Source organism: Pocillopora verrucosa, chromosome 12 (genome assembly GCF_036669915.1).
Source record: "Pocillopora verrucosa isolate sample1 chromosome 12, ASM3666991v2, whole genome shotgun sequence".
In the NCBI taxonomy this organism is placed as follows: domain Eukaryota; kingdom Metazoa; phylum Cnidaria; class Anthozoa; order Scleractinia; family Pocilloporidae; genus Pocillopora; species Pocillopora verrucosa.
In genome coordinates, this window is record NC_089323.1 from 10,125,963 (window position 1) to 10,145,086 (window position 19,124).

Below are 19,124 nucleotides of genomic sequence, written 5' to 3' on the forward strand. Positions count from 1 at the left end.
TTGACTTGGCCACGCCCACCGGATGGGAGTCTCAGGGATATCCTTTATGGGGATCGACCCTTTGCAAGACTCTGTCGACCGGTCTTTAGGCCAAATGCACTACAAGAATGTTTGCAGGCGTGATAATACTCTGAGCATCAGTAATATGAGGGTTGGGAAGAGACAACGGTGGGCTGAGGTGGGTTGCTAAGTGTACTCAAGCATAAGAGGCAACGGAGGCTGGGAAGAGAGAGAAACTTTAGAACCTGGTTGAAGAGAAGATAATCACACGGAGTCAACCTCCCCACCAACCACATCAAGGTCCATATCTGCATTCACTGTCATAGAGAAAAAGTAAAATTCTAACCGCCCGGTAAAATACATATACAAAGCAACAATAATTGCTACTATGGAGAGCTAACAATCTTAGAAACAGCTGTTTTCTTCCGTGGTCTGGTCCCATTAACCACTTCTCTTGAAAACAAAGCCTAAAGCGTTATTGTCTCAAGTAAGATTTTTATTTAATGGTATGTGTTGTGTTCAGAATGGCCAAAAATATATGTTAGTCTCGCACCTACTTGACTGCTTTTACGGTGAAGTTCTGCCTCTGTTTTTCCTTGCCTGAAGGCTTTAGTGGCATGACTTTGTCGCCTTGAGTGTCAAACATGTAACACGAATTAAAGTTTTCATTTTCCGACCGCGCTGCAGACTTCCCAGATCACTGATCATTTTCGGTAAGATTTCCGCGATATTACCTCTTTACATTAACGACTTGGGATATTTTTTTATCACTTTGTATTACATTGTTAACTACATAAATCGTAAACTTTGTTAAAAGTTCCAGGTTTTTAATTTCCAATCCCACGAAATCAGGCCAACTGATCGAAATATTATTCTTTTCACATGGTCAGGACATCATATTTGCCTATCATTTACAGCAAAAAATAACTTTTCTCCTTATCCTGAAAAATTTTACAAAATCTGTTTCCCTCGGTCGCGAAAACGACAAATTTCGATCGATGTTTTAAATTGAAAGTGTCCAGAAGAGACTGCGTGAAGCGCCGTTGCTAATAACAACTTGTTTAGTTCATTCAATCACGCAAGTTGGACGTCAGTTCGTTAGAATAATCTGCCTGCAGGATCAAGTAGACATTTACAGTGAAATAAATGTTTGTTTTGTATGGTTGAATTTTTTCATTAGTATTGGTTAAAAGACCGCCCAGTGCGATTTAATGAAACGGATACCTTCAATAATTTAGTATTTACAATTAAGCGCAAATACTTAACTAACAACGTTGTTTTAAATAAAACAATCTCCACGTGTAATTTACGTCTTAGAGCTGATAACGTCAAGAAAGAACTTACTTTACGGGAAGTTTGTTTAGAAGATAAAGGCTCACTAATCTGTATTCATTTCAAGGAAGAAAGGTTCTCGAATAACCCATTTTACGATAGTTAAATCAAATCTAATCTAAAAGGCTATGGACGTTTACTTTTTCTAGCCCTCTTCAGAGTGCCATAAAATCTGTTTGACTTCTTTCTTGACGCTGGAATTGGAGAAGTTACAAAAACATTGCGACACCTCACATAAAGCATTCAGACGATCACAAAGGAAACCCAATCGAGGGATCAGCGTTTCCATGGTAACACCCAGGACTTTCGTAGCCTTTGTTCACCGTCACAACAGAACTACCGCTCGCTCATGACGACTACTCTATCCTCTCTCGCAATGGCGGTGAACAGCATGTTACAGCCATGACGGTTTCTAACACTATGGCCGATTCTTCCTCTAGGGAGCCTAATGAGGAAGGAGAACGGAAACAATCAATATCACACCATCGGGAAAAGAGTCTAACTCCTTACGAACGACTGACACACGATTTAGCTCACGACGAACGCTATCTGAAAGAAATAACTCTCGGCAAACGAATTGGATTTTATCGCATTCGAGGAGAGTTAGGAAGCGGAAACTTCTGTCAGGTCAAAATGGGAATACATTCACTCACAAGAGGTTAGTTTAGGCGATCAAAATATCTTTGAATGTAATTTCGCTCGCGTGCGATGCGGAACTCACTTAGACACTTTTCTTGCAGACAAGGTTGCTATCAAGATTTTAGACAAGACAAAGTTGGATCAGAAAACTCAACGATTGTTATCAAGAGAAATTTCTTCTATGGAAAAGCTTCATCATCCCAATATTATCAGACTTTACGAAGTAATCGAAACGCTCTCGAAGCTATACCTTGTGATGGAATACGCTGCTGGTGGCGAATTGTTCGCTCGAATTTCGAATGAGGGTAAACTACATGAACGAACAGCTCGCCGAATATATGCTCAAGTGACATCCGCTGTTGAACATATGGTGAGTCGGCAATTTGTATTCATTTCTTTAATTATGAACAGCTTTTGATGAAACAACCTTAATAGCGACAACAAACCGCCCGACTACTCGAAAATCGCTTCCTGCTGAAAAGGTATTTGCCATCGAAAACCCGAGGTAAGCTTACACGGTTCGTCTAATTGAATTATGTAAGAAAACTGATCGTTCCTGCTCGTGGTGATTCGAGCAGTGTTATGATAAACATAATAGTGTTGAATAATTAACGTTAAGTTTAGTTGCAATGTTGCCAATGATGTTCTTGAAATATTTTTCTTTTTCTTTTTTTTGTAGCATGATAATAACATCATTCATCGCGATCTCAAAGCAGAGAACGTGTTCATTGCTGGTCCGAATCTTGTAAAAGTTGGCGATTTTGGGTTTAGTACTTTGTCGACAAAGGATAGCACACTGAATACCTTCTGCGGCTCGCCACCCTATGCTGCTCCAGAGTTGTTCAAGGATGAACATTACATCGGTGTTTATGTCGACCTGTGGGCTTTAGGAATACTTCTATATTTCATGGTAACTGGCGTTATGCCATTTCGAGCGGAGACTGTCGGAAAGCTGAAGAAATGTATTTTGGATGGAACTTATTATTTGCCGGAGTTTTTGTCCGATCGCTGTAAATTTCTCATAAGGAACATTTTAAGACCTGTTCCCACAGACAGATTTACTATGGAAGAGATAAAGCATTCCGCTTGGCTAGAAGGAGAATCTTTTCCACGGCCGGACACCAAATATAGTCTGCGACCTCCAGAGGACAAGTTAAGTGAGTTATCTGAGGATGAAAGGGACGCACTGAACACGATGAAAGAACTTGGTATTTCTTCTGATCTATATGCAAACTGCAGAGATTCAAGAGACAGTATAACAGGGACCTATAGAGTGATACTGCATCGAATTGCGAAAAAAAAAATAGAGCTTATGCGAAAAACGTCAACTTTGAGTAGTTATAGTAACAACAATCACCTCATGACAGACTCTCGACCACAGAAGGCTGAAAACAACGAGAGAAATGCGAAAGCACAACCTAAATCCAAATTTTGTACAATCCTGTAGTGATCCTAGACACAAAATTGTACTACAGGCGCGAACTTAGCTTATAATTATCGAGGTACTGAAATCTTGAATTCTTAATTTTTAATTTTGAAATTTAAACCTATTACTATTGTTGCGCTGAGCAGATTTGAACGGATTTCATCTTTGATATTCCATTGTGTGTTTCATGCAGGTTCGTGAATTATCATTGTTTATCACAGATTTACTCTTGAGTGGTGTTTGCATACAGTTTTCACACATTTTTACTCAAACATTTGTACATAAACATATCATTTGTGAGGCTCTCTTGAAAGAAATCGAGACATGCAAACACTACATACATAAATCATTTGTTTGGTTACGTTTCTAAGTTGTGGCAGGAGACCATCAGTTGTAATATATTATCATGAGTGTGAGGGATATAAAAATTTTCTTTGCAAAATGCTTTAACTGACATAAAAAGAACCAATCATTGGAAATTATCATAAACTCAATTGAATGAGCAAAAACTTACTGGATCAATTTGTGAGGTATTAAATTAAAACCTCAAAGGACTGAGTTGTGAATATTTAATTTAGATTTTCTCATCTTGTATTGTTCTTCCATTAGTTAACAGTCTCATGCAGTCGTATTCAAGTTGCATAATCTTTCTCAATATTATTGCCTTGTATTGTAACCAATCAGATGGTTATAAGCTCATAGACTGTGTTAATTATTTATTTGTCGTTACACACACTAATAATTGTAAATTTTTAACCATGTTGACAACAAATGCCCTGTCTATTCTCACGATCACATTCAATGATAACATATGTTCAAGAAACTTGAACATGACATTTTTCAGACATGCTCAAATATAATTTATGTCCCCAAAGGCAAGTAATCAAATTGCCATTTAATATTGACTTCCGCAAAGTCCAATATACTAATAATTTAAACATGACATTGGCAGTTTTGCGTAGATGTAAAATAACTGTAGATTATTCAACACCTTTTGTATATAAGACAGAGTGATCTTTGCAGAAAAAAAGTGCCCCAAAATTTGTAGATATTAAATTTTTCCAAAAGTTGGAGCATATTTTTGCAAAGTAAGTTTCATTTATTCTATTTAAGTCCAGCATCCTTCTGGTATGAAAAGGACAATAAAGTATATTTTTTCATGGAAGGCTTGATGCTTATGATTTTGTTTTATGCACACAACATAAAGAAATTTTTGACTTAAATAAAACTAAAGTGATCCCAAATGGTTATTTGAGCAAAGACCAGCAGTACAGGGAACAATGCAAACTCATAGTAAATTGATGAATTGTGCCTTAGTGCAGGAAAGCACATCTGTGACGTAAGTTCTTCAGACAAATTACAAGAGAAATGAAGCAAATCCAATAGCATTCCATATTACTCTCAACACTTGACTGAAAATTGGTCTATATTATTGCCTTGTCATGTTCCTGTTGTCCACCTTTCAAGTGGACTTCACTATATGATCCCAATAGAATATAGATTGCATATACAAGACTCAAGTTCAGCCAAGTGAGATGCATTTAATTTGAGGCATATTAATGTCACAGTGAAAATTATGACATGATTGATAGCTTTTGTAGATATTAAGTAAAACCCTTAACCTTATGATAACATCCAGGCTTAATTGAATTTCCAAACACCTTGTATAAAAAGTCAACAAATTAATGTGAATTCATCATTGGAGGTGTTTATCAAGAAAATAGAGTGCCTTTTCATCCTTGCTCTTGCTGGAGTTATGATTTTGTGTCTTTTGGCTGGACATTATACTCTCATTCTGCAAAGCACATGACTAAAAAATAGTTTAGGTTTGAACTCTGGCAAAGTGGCCCATACACCTGCAGCTTATCCCAGTTTCCGCATGAAGGGACCAGGAGAGTTACCACTCCCCCCTGATCAGATACCTGTCTATAAGAGGGTTTCCACCCCCAGCATTTTATCAAGCTTCCCTGACAGTCTACTGGTGCCCATTTGCACCCCTGGGCGGAGAGAGCTAGGGGTCTGTCAGAGTAAAGTGTTGAGTCCAAGAACAAAACACAATGACCACTGACTATTACGCCATTGCATGCTGGCCATACATCAATCGGTACCACCAAACTGCCTGGAAAACCTGGCTCGCATCTGGTCCGGAGGAAGTAGTAGTACCACCTAGTGGGAGATAGAAATGATAATAGGCTGTGGTGGTATGGGCCAGAGAAGGCTTGTCTTTTGCAGGAGGGGGACACTCCCTTATCTAGTATGTGTTGTGTAATAAGATACGATTCTTCATGGTCTTAAAATTCAAAAAGGGAATACAACTTCCCAATCCGGAATCTAGTACATCAGTTATCATCTCTTCAAATATCGTGGAGTATTAGCACTGGTTGACCTGTGATAAGAAGTGCTTATTCATCTTTGTGAAGACTTCATTGGCGTTGAGGACATGGAAAAACAACAGCATTTAGACTGACTCAGACACTTTTTACATTTGCCTTTCATTCCTGCTTCTGAGGTTTTGGGGGGTTTTTCACTATCAGCCTACAGCTACTGGACAAAGACAACATGAAAGCTAATGTCATTGGAATCTGTAAAATCAGAAGTTTTACCAGATTGCTGTGCTGATCATGTTGTTTGGGTTCAAGTATTTCCTCTAGTGAACATAGTTCATTGGGAGGAAAGACGGTTTTTGGACCGTGGCCCCCAAATATTTTTCTCACCTTGCCCAAAAAAATGTTCAAATTTTTCCCTGTTCCTGTTCGTATGTCCGGCCAAGCCTTTATCGTCTTAGGCCCCCTTATAGCCGCTAACAATGGCTTATAAATACTGGCGTTTAGTGTTAACTTGTAAAACTCCCTGAAGAAGTCTACGACAGTTGACGATAAGCGTCGTCAGAGAATAAAGAAGTGTTACAGCTACTGTTCGCAGAGTGCCTCTCACTAGTTTAGTTTAAAAAAATTTAAAAAATATTTTAAAAATAAGCAAAAAACTTAAAAAAAAAAAAGGAAAAGGAAAGGAAAAAATTACTGCTCAATTAAAGACTTGGATATCAAGACAAAAAGAACAAAAAGGTCCGCAATGCGTACACATATGGGTTTCGAATCGTGAAGTTTGCATGCATGGATTAAATGTCACATGTTTTCACAAAAGCATTAATTTCAAGAAACAATTTCATCTGTTATTTTGGATTTGATTACTGACGGTTGGCTGTTCTTCCAATGCTAGTTTGTTTCCGTCTTTTCCACGTTTGTTTGACATCGACTGAATCGCTTGGCCTGATATTTCAGTCCTTACCAATTTATCTCCTAGGAAATTTAAGCCTTAATCAAAGTGTTCCCTTCTGGGAAAGGCCATATTCGAGACTACGCATAGGGTAAAATGTACTTTCTCTGCTCGACCTCCCTACGCCTACCCCCTCACTACCTCTCCTCCCCGCCCCCTTAACCCGACGAAATGTTAATCGAACTTGACAAGGAAATCAAGGAAAACCAGAAGAAACAATCGAAAAATCACTGGAGAGAGAAGAGCACTGCAGGGAGTAGACCTTATGGCTGTATTTGAATGGCTTAAAAGATTGCATGACAATTCACTTTCTTTTAAGAAGGGATTTTGGCATGGTTTTCCTTTTTTTTAGTGATTGTTACTATAGTTACGTGAAAAGTACAATAGAAGGGTGAACACGTCAATCAACTTACTTTGTTTTTGTTCTTTTTGGCTTTGTTTGTTTGGTTGCCTTTGTTTTCTTGGTGGTCAACCTTGACTATGCTGGCTTTTCGGTGATGTGCAATTTTTTTCAGGATACAGTTAATTAAAAAGAAAAGCAAATGTAATAGAATGTACCCATTACTAAAACTTATTGCGAAAATGTTTTGTAGTAAGATTCTCTACATTCTGAATTTCCTTTCAGTGGACAGCAGAGATGCATCTCAACTCGTGAATAAAAATCGTTCGTGCGCACTTTCCATGGAATTAATTTCTATGTGTTAGTGGCTTTATTATGGCCGGTTGTGATATAACACTGGGTAATCTCGTATTATCAACTGAGTTGCTACCGCAATTTGGCTTCCGTAACGACTTAAAAAGCTCACGTCTCGAGCGTTAGCCCTACGTAAGGGCGAATTTACGTTATCAAGTCAGTTGATTATACTTAATTACACTGTTACACTCTCCCACCGACGCAGCGCCACCGTTTCTTTAGAAACTTACCCCCTTTAATTTATTAATGATGTATCACGTCCGACAACCTGGTGACTTCATGAAATGCTCCTACGTACAGATTAATGAAATTACGAATTACGCCGTTACCTTAACGCCGATTTTTATCAAAAGGGCCTACACTAAATTTAGAAAAATACCAATACGCTACAGATCTATGTTTTGGTTCCGCTTTTATTTTCTCTTCAACCCCTTTATAATCTTTAATAACAGAATTTGGCCCATGGTTTATAAATCTAAGGCTTTATTTCGACGCGCACTTATACCGAGCATTTAAGAAGTTAATTTCGCAGTGAAGATGGAACTTCAAGGTACGAGATGGAGCGTAAGTATCGATATATAACTTGCATACATAATGACACTAAGTATGCTGATGATAATGCTAATAAAAATAATGATAATAATCACAATAATTATGATAATAAGACGAAGAAGAAGAAAAACGGTATTAAAAGAACTCTGTAGTAAAAATGTATTCCATCGTAAAATTAAAAAATCGTTAATTACAAGTTTCTAAACTCTTCGAACAGTCACGATGAAACATCGGGTAAAAAGACCATACAAACAAACAAACAGACTAACTCCTGCGACGTTGATGTTTGATCTAAAATCATCCAAGACTTCGTTTCCGTCGTACAATTGCGTTCTAGAAACTATTATCATGAAAACAGATCTCAAAATTTCAAACGAGGAACCTGAGCCATGTGATCACTACGGCGTAGGGCTCGTTCTTCTATGACACAAAAACGATGATAATGAAGATGATCACAACAATGTTAATAATGATAGAAATTGTAAATGACAATGACGATGATGACGATAATATTGACAGCAACAACAGCAGTAATAGTGACGATAACGGTGATGATAATAATAATTATGACAATAACACTTATATTATGAACAAGTAACCGAATCTTTGCGACGTGGTCACTAAGTCAAATTCGAGAGGTTACTAAGCATTCAAAATGGCGCTCTTTTGATTACCAAATCCATTTCGCATATTTGATATTATTTGGGTTTTTCTTTACTCTTCCCTCTCGTTGTCCTGTTCTAGAGGAAAAGAATGGAAAAGCATAGAACTACCTCCCCAATTCAAGTGAGTGCAAAGCCGATCCTTCAACAAAAGGTAAGACATAGTGTGAAAAGAAGGTAATGATATTTTTAGTCATCGGAAGAAATTCAATATGAAAACATTGATCATGTTGAAGATTTTGTTAGCGCTGTATGTGCAGGGCGTGAAATTGCGACTAATACAGGCGCCAATGCGACTAAATTTTTCACTTTGGCGACCAAATCCTGAAAAGTGGTCGCCAAATTGGCGACTAGAATGTTTCCTTACTTAGAGATATAGTCAATTAAAAAGATTTGCAAAGATAAATCCACAGCAAACTTCCTCATTAAGTTTGTGTCCCAAACGCAGCACATCATCCATCCTAGTGTCCACTTTGTAGCAAGTTAAAGATCTTTTCCCTAACTTAATTTCTAGAACGATGACAGCGTGAAAAAAGGTTTTGTTTGTCTTTGAAAATGGCGACCAACTTTTTTTGAATTGGTTACCACTTTGAAGAATTTAGGAGCCAAGTAGCTGTCAGAAGAAAAATTGATTTCACGCCCTGATGTGTCATGTTCAACTGTAGTGATTTCGTATTGATCTCTTAGTCTAAATTGCTTTTCTCTCGAATTTTTACTAACGATGCATTTGTTTCATGTTACGTTCAAAATTATCGAAGGGGAGAGATATTTCTTCGTTTCAGCGGCCATATGGTCAAGTTTTTCACATCTCTCTTAAATCGTAATGTTCAATATTGTTCTTGAAGGCGGAAAGATTTCCTTGTAACCCCATACCATACTAACACAAATCAGTAATTCCATAGCCCCATCGTCTTCACCATTGTTTTCTTTATCCCAAAACAGTATGTAATGGAGAATAATTAGAAGGTTAGGGACTTTGCAGAAATCTTGCCTGGAAGGCTTGAATTATTCCAGAAATTTGAGTCAACAATTCTTGCCTTTTTTATGTTTATTAAATCATAATTATGCCAGACAAACGAAAATCTCAGTCATGACAAATTATTGTTGGCTGCAGTGAACATCAATGTAAATCAGGGGTATTTGATCTTAGGTGCAACTACCTGGGGTGTCTACTTTGGCTGGCTAGCTCTTTAGTTAGATAATCTCTCCTTTGGCTGGGAAATTACTACAGCCCAACCATAAGTCCTAATCCCATGCCAAGGTACTATCTGAGCTGACCAGAGGATCCCAGCAAGGGGTAGCCATAGCCATGAGGTTTTCACAGGCCTTGGATTGGGATTCTTGAATATACTTACTACATGAATGCTGACAAACACTTGTACACAATCGCTACAATGCTTTAAATGGATTTTGAAACTTTCTACATATAGCTGTACAACAATATTATCACATCTTTGGATAGACTTTTGCAACATTACTATGTTTTAATGATTTGTAAATTTTTAAGCAGTGTAATGTTATTGGAAAAATTCTCAATGTAGAGTGCTTTAGAATCAAGTAATTTTTACATGCAGTAGTACTGACAGTGAATGCAGCTTTAAATGAATAGTTTGAAAATTGTTCAGGTTGGAGTGATTCCTCATTCCTCTGGTTCAGGAGCTTTGCCAAGTGTGAGCAATGGTAGCAACTACAAAGTACGAGTACCAAGGTAAGAAACTAGCCAAGTTTCTAATCCTGCAGCTTTAAACCTTTTACATCCTAGCATCAGTATGCAAGTTCTCCATACTGTTTTTTGTATATTTCTTATGGTACTTACAAGGAGAATTTGTCTATCAATCAAAAACTTTTTGAGTTCACAACCATTTTCTGTATTCTCATGACCTTCATGTTTGATTCAGCAATGATACTGTTGGGAGAAATCAGAAGTTATCACTCTTTGGAGTTAACCCTTTAACTCCCAGATCAAATATGTAATTCTCCTTACTGTCAACCATACAATTCTTATAATGCTAGTTCAGAGAATTTAGTTTTGGATCAAATAATTATTCCCAAATTGATATTTTTCTTTATTCTCATCACTTATCTGGTTGATATTGTATTGATATTGTAAGGAGAAATTCTGTCTTGGTCACTCATGGGAGTTAAAGGGTCAAAGGGTTGAATGGGATGTTAATACTCCAAAACACCAATTCTTTTCATGTTTTGTTACATATTCCATAGAGTATATATCACAGCAGCTTGCAATAAGTACAGTTAATAAGATTATTTTGAGTCCAATTTGGTGTTAATCAGCATGAGTAAATTTTTCAAAAATTTCCAAGTTCAATTTGTAGTCTTTAAAAAATTTACTAGTGCTTATTACACCAAATTGCAAGAGAAATCATGTTATTACCTGTTGATAATATATATAAAAAGATGTCTTAGAAATTCAAGAAAGACAAAATTTTGAGAGCATCCATGCATCATTTGTAATTTGCACTTTTGTTACAACTTTGAATTTGTGTTTCATGAGAATGCACTTGTTTTTAGCCAATCAGAAGTTCATAATTTTTTTTGATACATTATTACATTGAAAACATGCACTTCTTTAAGTTCTTTGATTTTCTTGGCTCACAAAGAAGTCTGCTGACTAGTAATAAGAATAAACTACCTACTGGTAATACATTTTTATCTGATATGTAACCTAATCATTCAAAAATTTTCTTGCCAATGTGTTAAAAATTTAACCCTTTGAACCTAAGAAACGATTAACTTGTAACTTCTCCTGGTGATTCAAATATATTTTCTTGCAAACAGGTTATGAGAAAAAAGGGCTTATCAGCTAGAGGATGTTATGTTGAAGTGACACAAAATTTCTAATTAATGAGGAACTGTAGGAACTATTATGGTAGTCAGTAGGGAGAACAACCAATTGGATTTTTAACTCTCAAATGATATTGCACTTTCTGCCTGCCATGTTGACTGAAGAGGGCTTCTTCCCTAACAGTAGAATTTGCATTGTACTTAAGCTTAGAGAAGTGGAAAAATGGAAATAGGCTGTTATTTCTATCCCTAGGCCATACCTTTCAGAACTGATGTTTGCAGAGAAATGTTTGTACATGGTTTTTTGCACGATATGAAAGGTCATTATAAAGTTAATAACTTAATTTTTGCTTATTTTCAAAGGTAACATAATTGTAAGGAAACTGTCTAATCAATCCACATTGACTTACTTTGTCAGGCACCTGGCAAAGAAATATTCAGTCATGCGTTTTCAGAGTACAAAAGTAGACTTCTCATCAATCACAAAGGTACAGTTTTCTTTCAGAGAATGAATGTAAACTTCAGATGATAATTTTATTTTTTAAGGATAATAAAACCTGCTATAATTTGATCAGACATTATTTACTGATGAAGTGTATCATTTGACCAGAAATAAACACACATACTGGCTGTGAGAATAAATGGGAAACTCAAATACTGCTGAAATTAAGCAATTTTAGAAAATTTTAAATCAACAAAGAGAACTATTCAATAATGAGACATAAAAAAAGACATGAGCCTTTATTCAAAAGATGATTTAGTTACAGGTCAAGATAAAGGAAAAAATTCAATTTAAAGTTCACAATTTAATTTAATTAGGAAAGGAGAGGAAAATTACAAGAGGTGCTAAGACAACGCCTCAGGGATCTTGAAATTCCAAAATTTTGTACAATGAACAACTCAGAACTGGATCATCAAGTTATTTATGAATCTTCTAGGCTCAGATGTCTCGTCAAACAGATGCAATTGAAGAGAGAGAAAGTGAAAATCTGCCAACTTTTGGAGCTGGTAGTGAATTTGGCAGAGAAAGACGTGAAGAAGCACGCAAGAAACGTTTTGGTTTCATCCCAAAACCCAAGAACCCTGAAGCAGCGCCATGGAATTTGAGGCTTGGGGGCAAAAGTGGGAGAAGGTAAATTAAGTAATTTATATATCCACTGAGCTTAGTCAGACCCTTATGCTCAGAGGAGACCAAAATTACATGTAACAATTTATTTCCTGAGAAAAAAATATTTATGACAGAAAGTATGAAACCTTGTAGAAGTAGGGCTTGCTCAAAATTTGAAGTCAATGCAGTTCATATTGTTGGAAAAATAAAGAGATTAGACTGATTTCTTTTATTTGCAAATTTCTAGCAACGTCCATCTCAGTGTGATTTTTTCAAGTTGGTATTGAACACTCAATTTTTTTGGATTAAACTTTGTAAGAGCATAAAACAAATCAAGGTTGCTTGCATGCTGGTGCATGTACAAATCTCCTGATTGTGTATTTGGATGTTTTATTTTAAATTATAAATATATAGTAATTGTAATTTTTAGCTGCCTTGTCAGAGATAATTTGTGGTGATCTGGCATTAGAAATTAGAACCCTTAGGTTGACCTATGGTTTCAAAATGCATTTTCCATGTACAATATAGACCTCCATCCTTTATTAAGACTTGTATTAATATTGAGCATGTGTTTTCAAGAAGCTATGTTGGATTTCAAAGTTGTGCAGCAGCTGTTGCTAATACCTTGTTAAAACAAAACTGTTGATCTGGCTTGATCATTTTAAATTTCATAAAAAATGTAAGAAAATGGTAGTTTTTGTATATCAGTATCAGGCTTACATGGGATGACTGGACGTCAATGGAAATAAAATCTGGTAAATTACTTACATGAGAACATAACTCTTGTTAAGACCAAATTCCTGCAAACATGAGGCTGAAGTTTGGTCATGTGTTAAGGTTTCTATTACTTTAGATTTTGAATTTTAAAAGTTACTTTGAAACTATTGCAGGTTTACTGGTCGAAAGGAAGCAGGGATTAATGAGAATTCATCATATTACATATTGACTCAGTGTGAAGATGGTGCATTTGAGGCTGTGCCAGTGAACAACTGGTATAATTTTACTGCTGACATAAAATATCAGACTCTAACAGCAGATGAAGCTGAGGAAGAGTTTGGACGCAGAGAAAAGACAGTCAATTATTTTTCATTGATGGTAAAAAAAAGACTGATGGACAACAAAGAAGACTCAGAAGAAGGTGATGAGATTAAAATGGACAAAACTGCAAAAATAGCCAGTAGGACAGGAAATCTGGTAAGATATAGTGTGGTATACATTACCTGCAGGGTTAACAGAGATTTATTAAAAACATTTATTTGCCATAATCACATGACACAATTATTGTGTGTAAGGTAACTGATATATCCTCATAGGAATATTTTGTACCTGATTGGTCATTGAAAAATGCGCAGATAGGCATGTGGGTACATTAAAAGAATTCATTTTTTTACTCTTTTGCAAATAAAGCTTTGAAGATATTACAGTAATTATTTTAAATTGATTAAATAAATGTGTTTACAAACAGTAAAGAAGGTTGATGTGACTTATTATTGTGTCAAAACACCAATTCAATTAAAACATGTTTTTGAGCATTTTTTAAAAATACATAGGAGTGTTTTGATTATTGTGCACTGGGGAAGCACAAAGAAGTGTTGGTAACAGACTGTTGAGAAATATGATTAACAGAGAGTCACATGAAGTGCTGATGCCTTTGGTGTTTTATGGCCACTTGTGATGTTCTGAGAGGTTTTCAGTTCCAACTCACCTACAGCCCCTGTAATTACTAAAAACTTTCAAACAACACTAGTGCCCATGAATAACAAAATGTAGTTGTGTTTGCATGATTCCTAAAGCCTTGCGTTGGTGAGTTTGATATAAAGAGAAAACTACAAAGGACAAATCTAAGAGTTTCACAGAACATTCAGGGATATTTTACACTTAAAGACTACATTTAAGTCTCATGGTGTTCTGTCAGCTGCTTAATTAAATCCTGTGAGTTGGATTGTTGAAGTTTGTTTTTCTTTTGCAGATCATTCATGATGACGAAAGAGATTTATCTTTGTCAGAAGAAGAGGATGATGGTGATGATGATGAAGAGGAAGGTCAGAAAAAAAACAAAAACAAGGAAGGTAAACATTCCACTTAAATGGTCACAAAAATTTGTCTGTGAAAACTCCCAAGCCCATCATTATATAACTTTTTTCCAAAGATAAGCCCCTTCCCCCACCCCCATGTAGGCCCACTGTTTGAAAGAGGCCCCCCCCCCCAAAAAAAAAAAAATAATTAAAACAAAACAAAACAAAACAAAACAAGAACAACAAAAAAAGAAAGAAACAAAAAAAAATCCCAACCCTTTAACCTCTTAAAATTGACCAGCATTTAGTTTCTCCTTACAATATTATCCCTGAATCACATAATTCTTAAGGTCACAATAATAAAGGAATGTTCACCAAGTAAAGAAACTCTTGATTATTAAACAAATTGTCTTTGTCAGCACCTCAAGAAATGTCTAGAGAAGAATATGGGAAAAATGCATTTTGATGTTATGGTGTAAAGGGTTAAATGAATCATATTCAATAACATTCTAATGCCTTTCATGTTGTGTAAGGGATTCCATACGGTACAAATCACAAAAATGATAGAAATCACACACTTCTCTCAGCTCATTAATTTTTTTGGTTCACAAGCCAATCTGCTATGAAGGAATATGTATGGAAATTAACTACTTAGAAAATACTGCATTTTACCAGTAATCTAACCATTCAAAAATTACTTGTAAATGTGTTAGTATGGAGGATATATATACTGATGTTAGAGTGTAAAGGGATAAGTGACCAGCTCCTTCTTTTGACCTCATGCAGTTATGATATAACCTTTAACGTTCAGTTTCAGTTTCAGTTAAATATCAGTTTCCTTAAAATCAAACAGCAAAAAAGGCCATACTGGACGGTATTGGTATTTGAATGGTCTTTTTCAATACACTTCAAACCATAACGTTATAATTTATTCCACGGTCATTTATTACATTATCGCTATACATCATACATCGGTAGTTCGGTGAATAAGATGTACTCGAAAACTTTAAAGATCATTGGCAAGTAATGCTTCACATTACAACATGGAGCGAAGTAACTTATGTTGGTAGCGCAGTAACTTATTTGATGTAGCGATCTAACTTTTGAGTGGAGCGATCTAACTTTTGAGTGGAGCGATCTAAGTTTTGGTTAGAGCGATCTAACTGGGGGCGATCTAACCATGGTGCGATCGAACCGGATACCCGTCTGTAGTATTACAAGTTAGAGTAAGTTCAGAGTGGGACATACAGTAATTAGTCTTATTTTGTTTATCCTTTTATCCTGGGTTTGTCTGCTTTAAATAGATAAACAAGACAAGAAAGTCAAACATAAAGGTGGACAGAAGCAGCAAAAGAAAATGAAAAAAGGTTCAGATGCTGACAGTGATGCGTCTTCTGAGGAAGATGGATACCTAGATTCTAAAGAGGTTGACTATCTGTCTGATAGTTCTTCTTCTTCTGAGGGTGAGATTTTTCGTACAGACTACTTTTGATATTATCATATACACTTAATAACAATAGGGGTATGTATCTCGCACCAATCAGATTGCTGTATGAGGGTATGTATCTCGCACCAATCATATCACAGCATTTGGATATCGTGCATATGCTGTGCGCAAAGAATGACATCAATCAGAAGTTTTGGGATCAATTGATGAGTGTAATGGTGTGTGGCTTTCGTAAGAGCCTCGTCGATTGAGGTCGAGATTTATCGGGGTATGAAAGGTTCACATTTAACTTTTTGTATCATTTTTAAGTTAAAACGTGTTTTTTCCGCTCCTTTACTCACAACGCATACGCCAAACAACTCAGAACATTGCACTACATGAACATTAGGCAATGTTTCACGTGTTGAATTGTATTCCATCAATCAAATTCCATTTTGCCACATTAAACTTCGCTCCGTCGCGTGTCACTTCCTTATAAACAACCTGCATTTGATCACGTATTCTAACCGCATTATCTAACGTAGTCATCGTCATAACCAATTTAAAAGTTGATTTTGTGTCATTGTTGATGAGTCAGTTTCTTCATCCCATTTTGAGAGTGTAGTGAACCTCACGTTATGTTTTCAGGGATGATAAGTCAATTTGTAGGTATCAGTAAAATAAGGTAAATGTTTCGCTGCTTTGTTTGTGAGTTTTTTCAATGTTGCAAATGAGCCTTATGACAAGCATTTTCTGATGTATAAAATTGTGCTGTTTTTTTATGTTCACAGAATTCTCAATAAAGTATGTTTACTTTTTACAGAAGCAGTTAAGAATATTGAAGTGACTAAACCCAAAGCTGAAGATGACCTAAATGCAGAGGAGACATCTAGTGACGAGGAAGATGATTTGACACAAGAAGGACATGAACTGAAAGACATGTTGGATCGAGAGGAAGGAAGAGAGTCTTGGGATGAAGAAGAAGAAGATCCTGACCAGGATGAAATCAAAGGCACTTCTGCTCTCTTTTTACAAGGTTGGATAAAACGTTCAGCAACATTTATTGCTTAGTGAGGTACCACTGAAACCATGTATGTATACAGGCGTTTGCGTTACTGATAAGCCAACACTAAGATCCCCTCTACAACTTATTTCACCAGGTGATAAGAAAAGAAAGAAGAAGTCTGGCAGTGGTTCCAGTACATCATCCAACAGTCGATCATCCACCCCCACTACTGCTGTGGACGGTGCCGCCAACACCATTGCTGCTGCTGTTAGTAAGCTTAGTCAGGATCGACCAGGAACACCTTGTGAGTAAAGTTCATATTTTCCCTATACTCTCCGTGTAATCCATATGCTGCCAAACATCACATGAATACACTGATAAGCCGTCAGTGGATCTTCATGATTTTCAAGAGCTTTCAGAGAGCTTTCTGGAGAGGGGCTATCAGAGAGGGGGGAGGGGGGGAGGGGGAGGGGGGAGGGGGGGGGAGGGGGGGGGAGGGGGAGAGGGGGAAGGGCTTACAAGGTCCTATCAAAAAACTCATGAAGAATCACAGTGTTAGTCATAATTTTTCTGCTCAGTACGAACTTTTAAAACTTACTATGATTAAAACGGAAATGAAAGCAGGCTTTTAACTGCGAGTATTTATTGTTCTGAAGAAACATTACTTACAGTTTTTTATTATAACATTATTTTGCCTATATTGTTTTTATTTTAGAGTTCTTTTTTTTTAAGGGTGAGGGAAGAGGAGGAAGGCCCCACAAGATAGAGGGGGGTTATTTTATTCACAAACTTGAAGATCTAGAAGGGAAGGTATTTTGTGAAAGGGACTGTGCAGATTTTTTTGGACCAACAGTTACTATTTTTTCAACACCATTCTTGCGGGTCTTAGAATTCCCCACTGCCTGAAAAACGACACGTCGCGCGATTTGCTGTGTTCTCTGTGGTGACGTATCAAATAACCTTAAGCGTGAAATAATTCTTGACTTTTATGTCAGGAATTAAGATCGCGCTTTGGAAGTCGGAATCACTCACACTGACGACTGACCCGAAACCTTTCATTTCATGACCCCATGTGTTTTGTATATCTGCCCGGAATGTTTCCTTGCGTAACCTTCAATTCAACTTGCGATGCAGTCTGAGCGAGCCGAGCTATAAAAGGGTTTAGCCTTTGAGTAAATTAGACGCTGTTTTAGTCATACTCATTCTCTTATTTAAATAACAGCAAAATCCAGAAAGCGCCCTGCAAGCTCAGCCAAAAAAGGCGCCACCGGTGAGGAGGGAAATCCGGCGTCCAAAAAGCCTCGTGTATCCCCACCACCTTCAGCGGGCACGGGAAGTGGCTCAAGAACAAATACCCCAACACCGACCGGTAGTGAGGATGGCCCTCAGGGGATCACTGAGGATGCCGTAAGGAGATACCTTACACGAAAACCCATGACGAGCAAGGACTTACTGCAGAAGTTTAAAACAAAGAGAACAGGGTTATCTAATGACGAAACTGTTAAGAAGATTGCAGCTATCGTGAAGAAGTTACATCCAGACCAAAAAACCATTAAAGGAATACTCTACCTGTCACTTAAACCATTAAGTTAGGTATAAACTGCAAAACTTGACAAAGTAATGGCGCCTGTGTAACATAATGTGAAGTAACTATTAGTCTGGCACAAATAACACACTCTTTGTCGTCAAAAAAAAATTGAAGTAAAGAAAAGGAATATAAAAAGTCTGACTTACGGATTTTCTCAGGGCGGTCACAGGTAGTAGACCATTTTAAGAGTGGATATGCCACTTTCCGACTTTGTCGCTAAATTTATTAACATTTCAGCTGTATTATGCATTTATGGGATTAATTTAGCTTCTAGAATAGGCGCTATTGATTTCGTTTTCACGGTTAGGCGGGGACAAAATGTAAGGCGAGATGTGTGCGAACCACGTGCGAATCACGCGCGCCTTGCCTCGACTGACTTATGGAAATAATATCGCCTGTTCTACATCTTATGATGGACTGGTCCAGCTTAACTGGTCTGATTATTAACCGAATTCTGAATGATGAAAAGCGCCTCCAGAGTAGGTAGCTTCTTTTCTTTTAAAATCGTTGATTACCCCCAACATCGGTATGTCTACTCCAAACTGCCCTCCGTACATTTCGCAAGGTGCTGACAAGGAGAATTTGTTGAACAATCATG

General features: G+C 36.9%; 2 protein-coding genes across 2 annotated transcripts; both read left to right on the plus strand.

The window, feature by feature from the left end:
• Positions 1-1,512: 1,512 nt before the first annotated feature.
• On the plus strand, positions 1,513-4,557 carry LOC131786429 (serine/threonine-protein kinase NIM1). The gene is made up of 3 exons (XM_059103493.2): positions 1,513-1,990; positions 2,073-2,341; positions 2,651-4,557. Exons 1-3 carry the CDS (start codon positions 1,735-1,737, stop codon positions 3,416-3,418), a joined length of 1,293 nt encoding a protein of 430 aa, XP_058959476.1. The 5' UTR covers positions 1,513-1,734; the 3' UTR covers positions 3,419-4,557.
• Positions 4,558-8,573: 4,016 nt separating this feature from the next.
• Positions 8,574-18,661, plus strand: LOC131786428 (general transcription factor IIF subunit 1). Its single transcript, XM_059103492.2, has 10 exons — positions 8,574-8,735; positions 10,207-10,289; positions 11,802-11,871; positions 12,322-12,515; positions 13,382-13,685; positions 14,461-14,560; positions 15,811-15,969; positions 16,756-16,968; positions 17,093-17,242; positions 18,161-18,661. The coding sequence occupies exons 1-10, from the start codon at positions 8,673-8,675 to the stop codon at positions 18,529-18,531; spliced, it is 1,707 nt and encodes a 568-aa protein (XP_058959475.1). The 5' UTR covers positions 8,574-8,672; the 3' UTR covers positions 18,532-18,661.
• The last annotated feature ends 463 nt before the right edge of the window (positions 18,662-19,124 follow it).

Bases quoted from the DNA above. Each gene is read 5' to 3' on its own strand.
- LOC131786428 (XM_059103492.2), top strand. From the start codon at position 8,673: ATGGAAAAGCATAGAACTACCTCCCCAATTCAAGTGAGTGCAAAGCCG. The intron at 14,561-15,810 runs GTAAACATTCCA...TGCTTTAAATAG, and splicing joins AAAAAACAAAAACAAGGAAG to ATAAACAAGACAAGAAAGTC. The intron at 17,243-18,160 runs GTGAGTAAAGTT...TTTAAATAACAG, and splicing joins GGATCGACCAGGAACACCTT to CAAAATCCAGAAAGCGCCCT.
- LOC131786429 (XM_059103493.2), top strand. From the start codon at position 1,735: ATGACGGTTTCTAACACTATGGCCGATTCTTCCTCTAGGGAGCCTAAT. The intron at 1,991-2,072 runs GTTAGTTTAGGC...CTTTTCTTGCAG, and splicing joins AATACATTCACTCACAAGAG to ACAAGGTTGCTATCAAGATT. The intron at 2,342-2,650 runs GTGAGTCGGCAA...TTTTTTTTGTAG, and splicing joins CATCCGCTGTTGAACATATG to CATGATAATAACATCATTCA.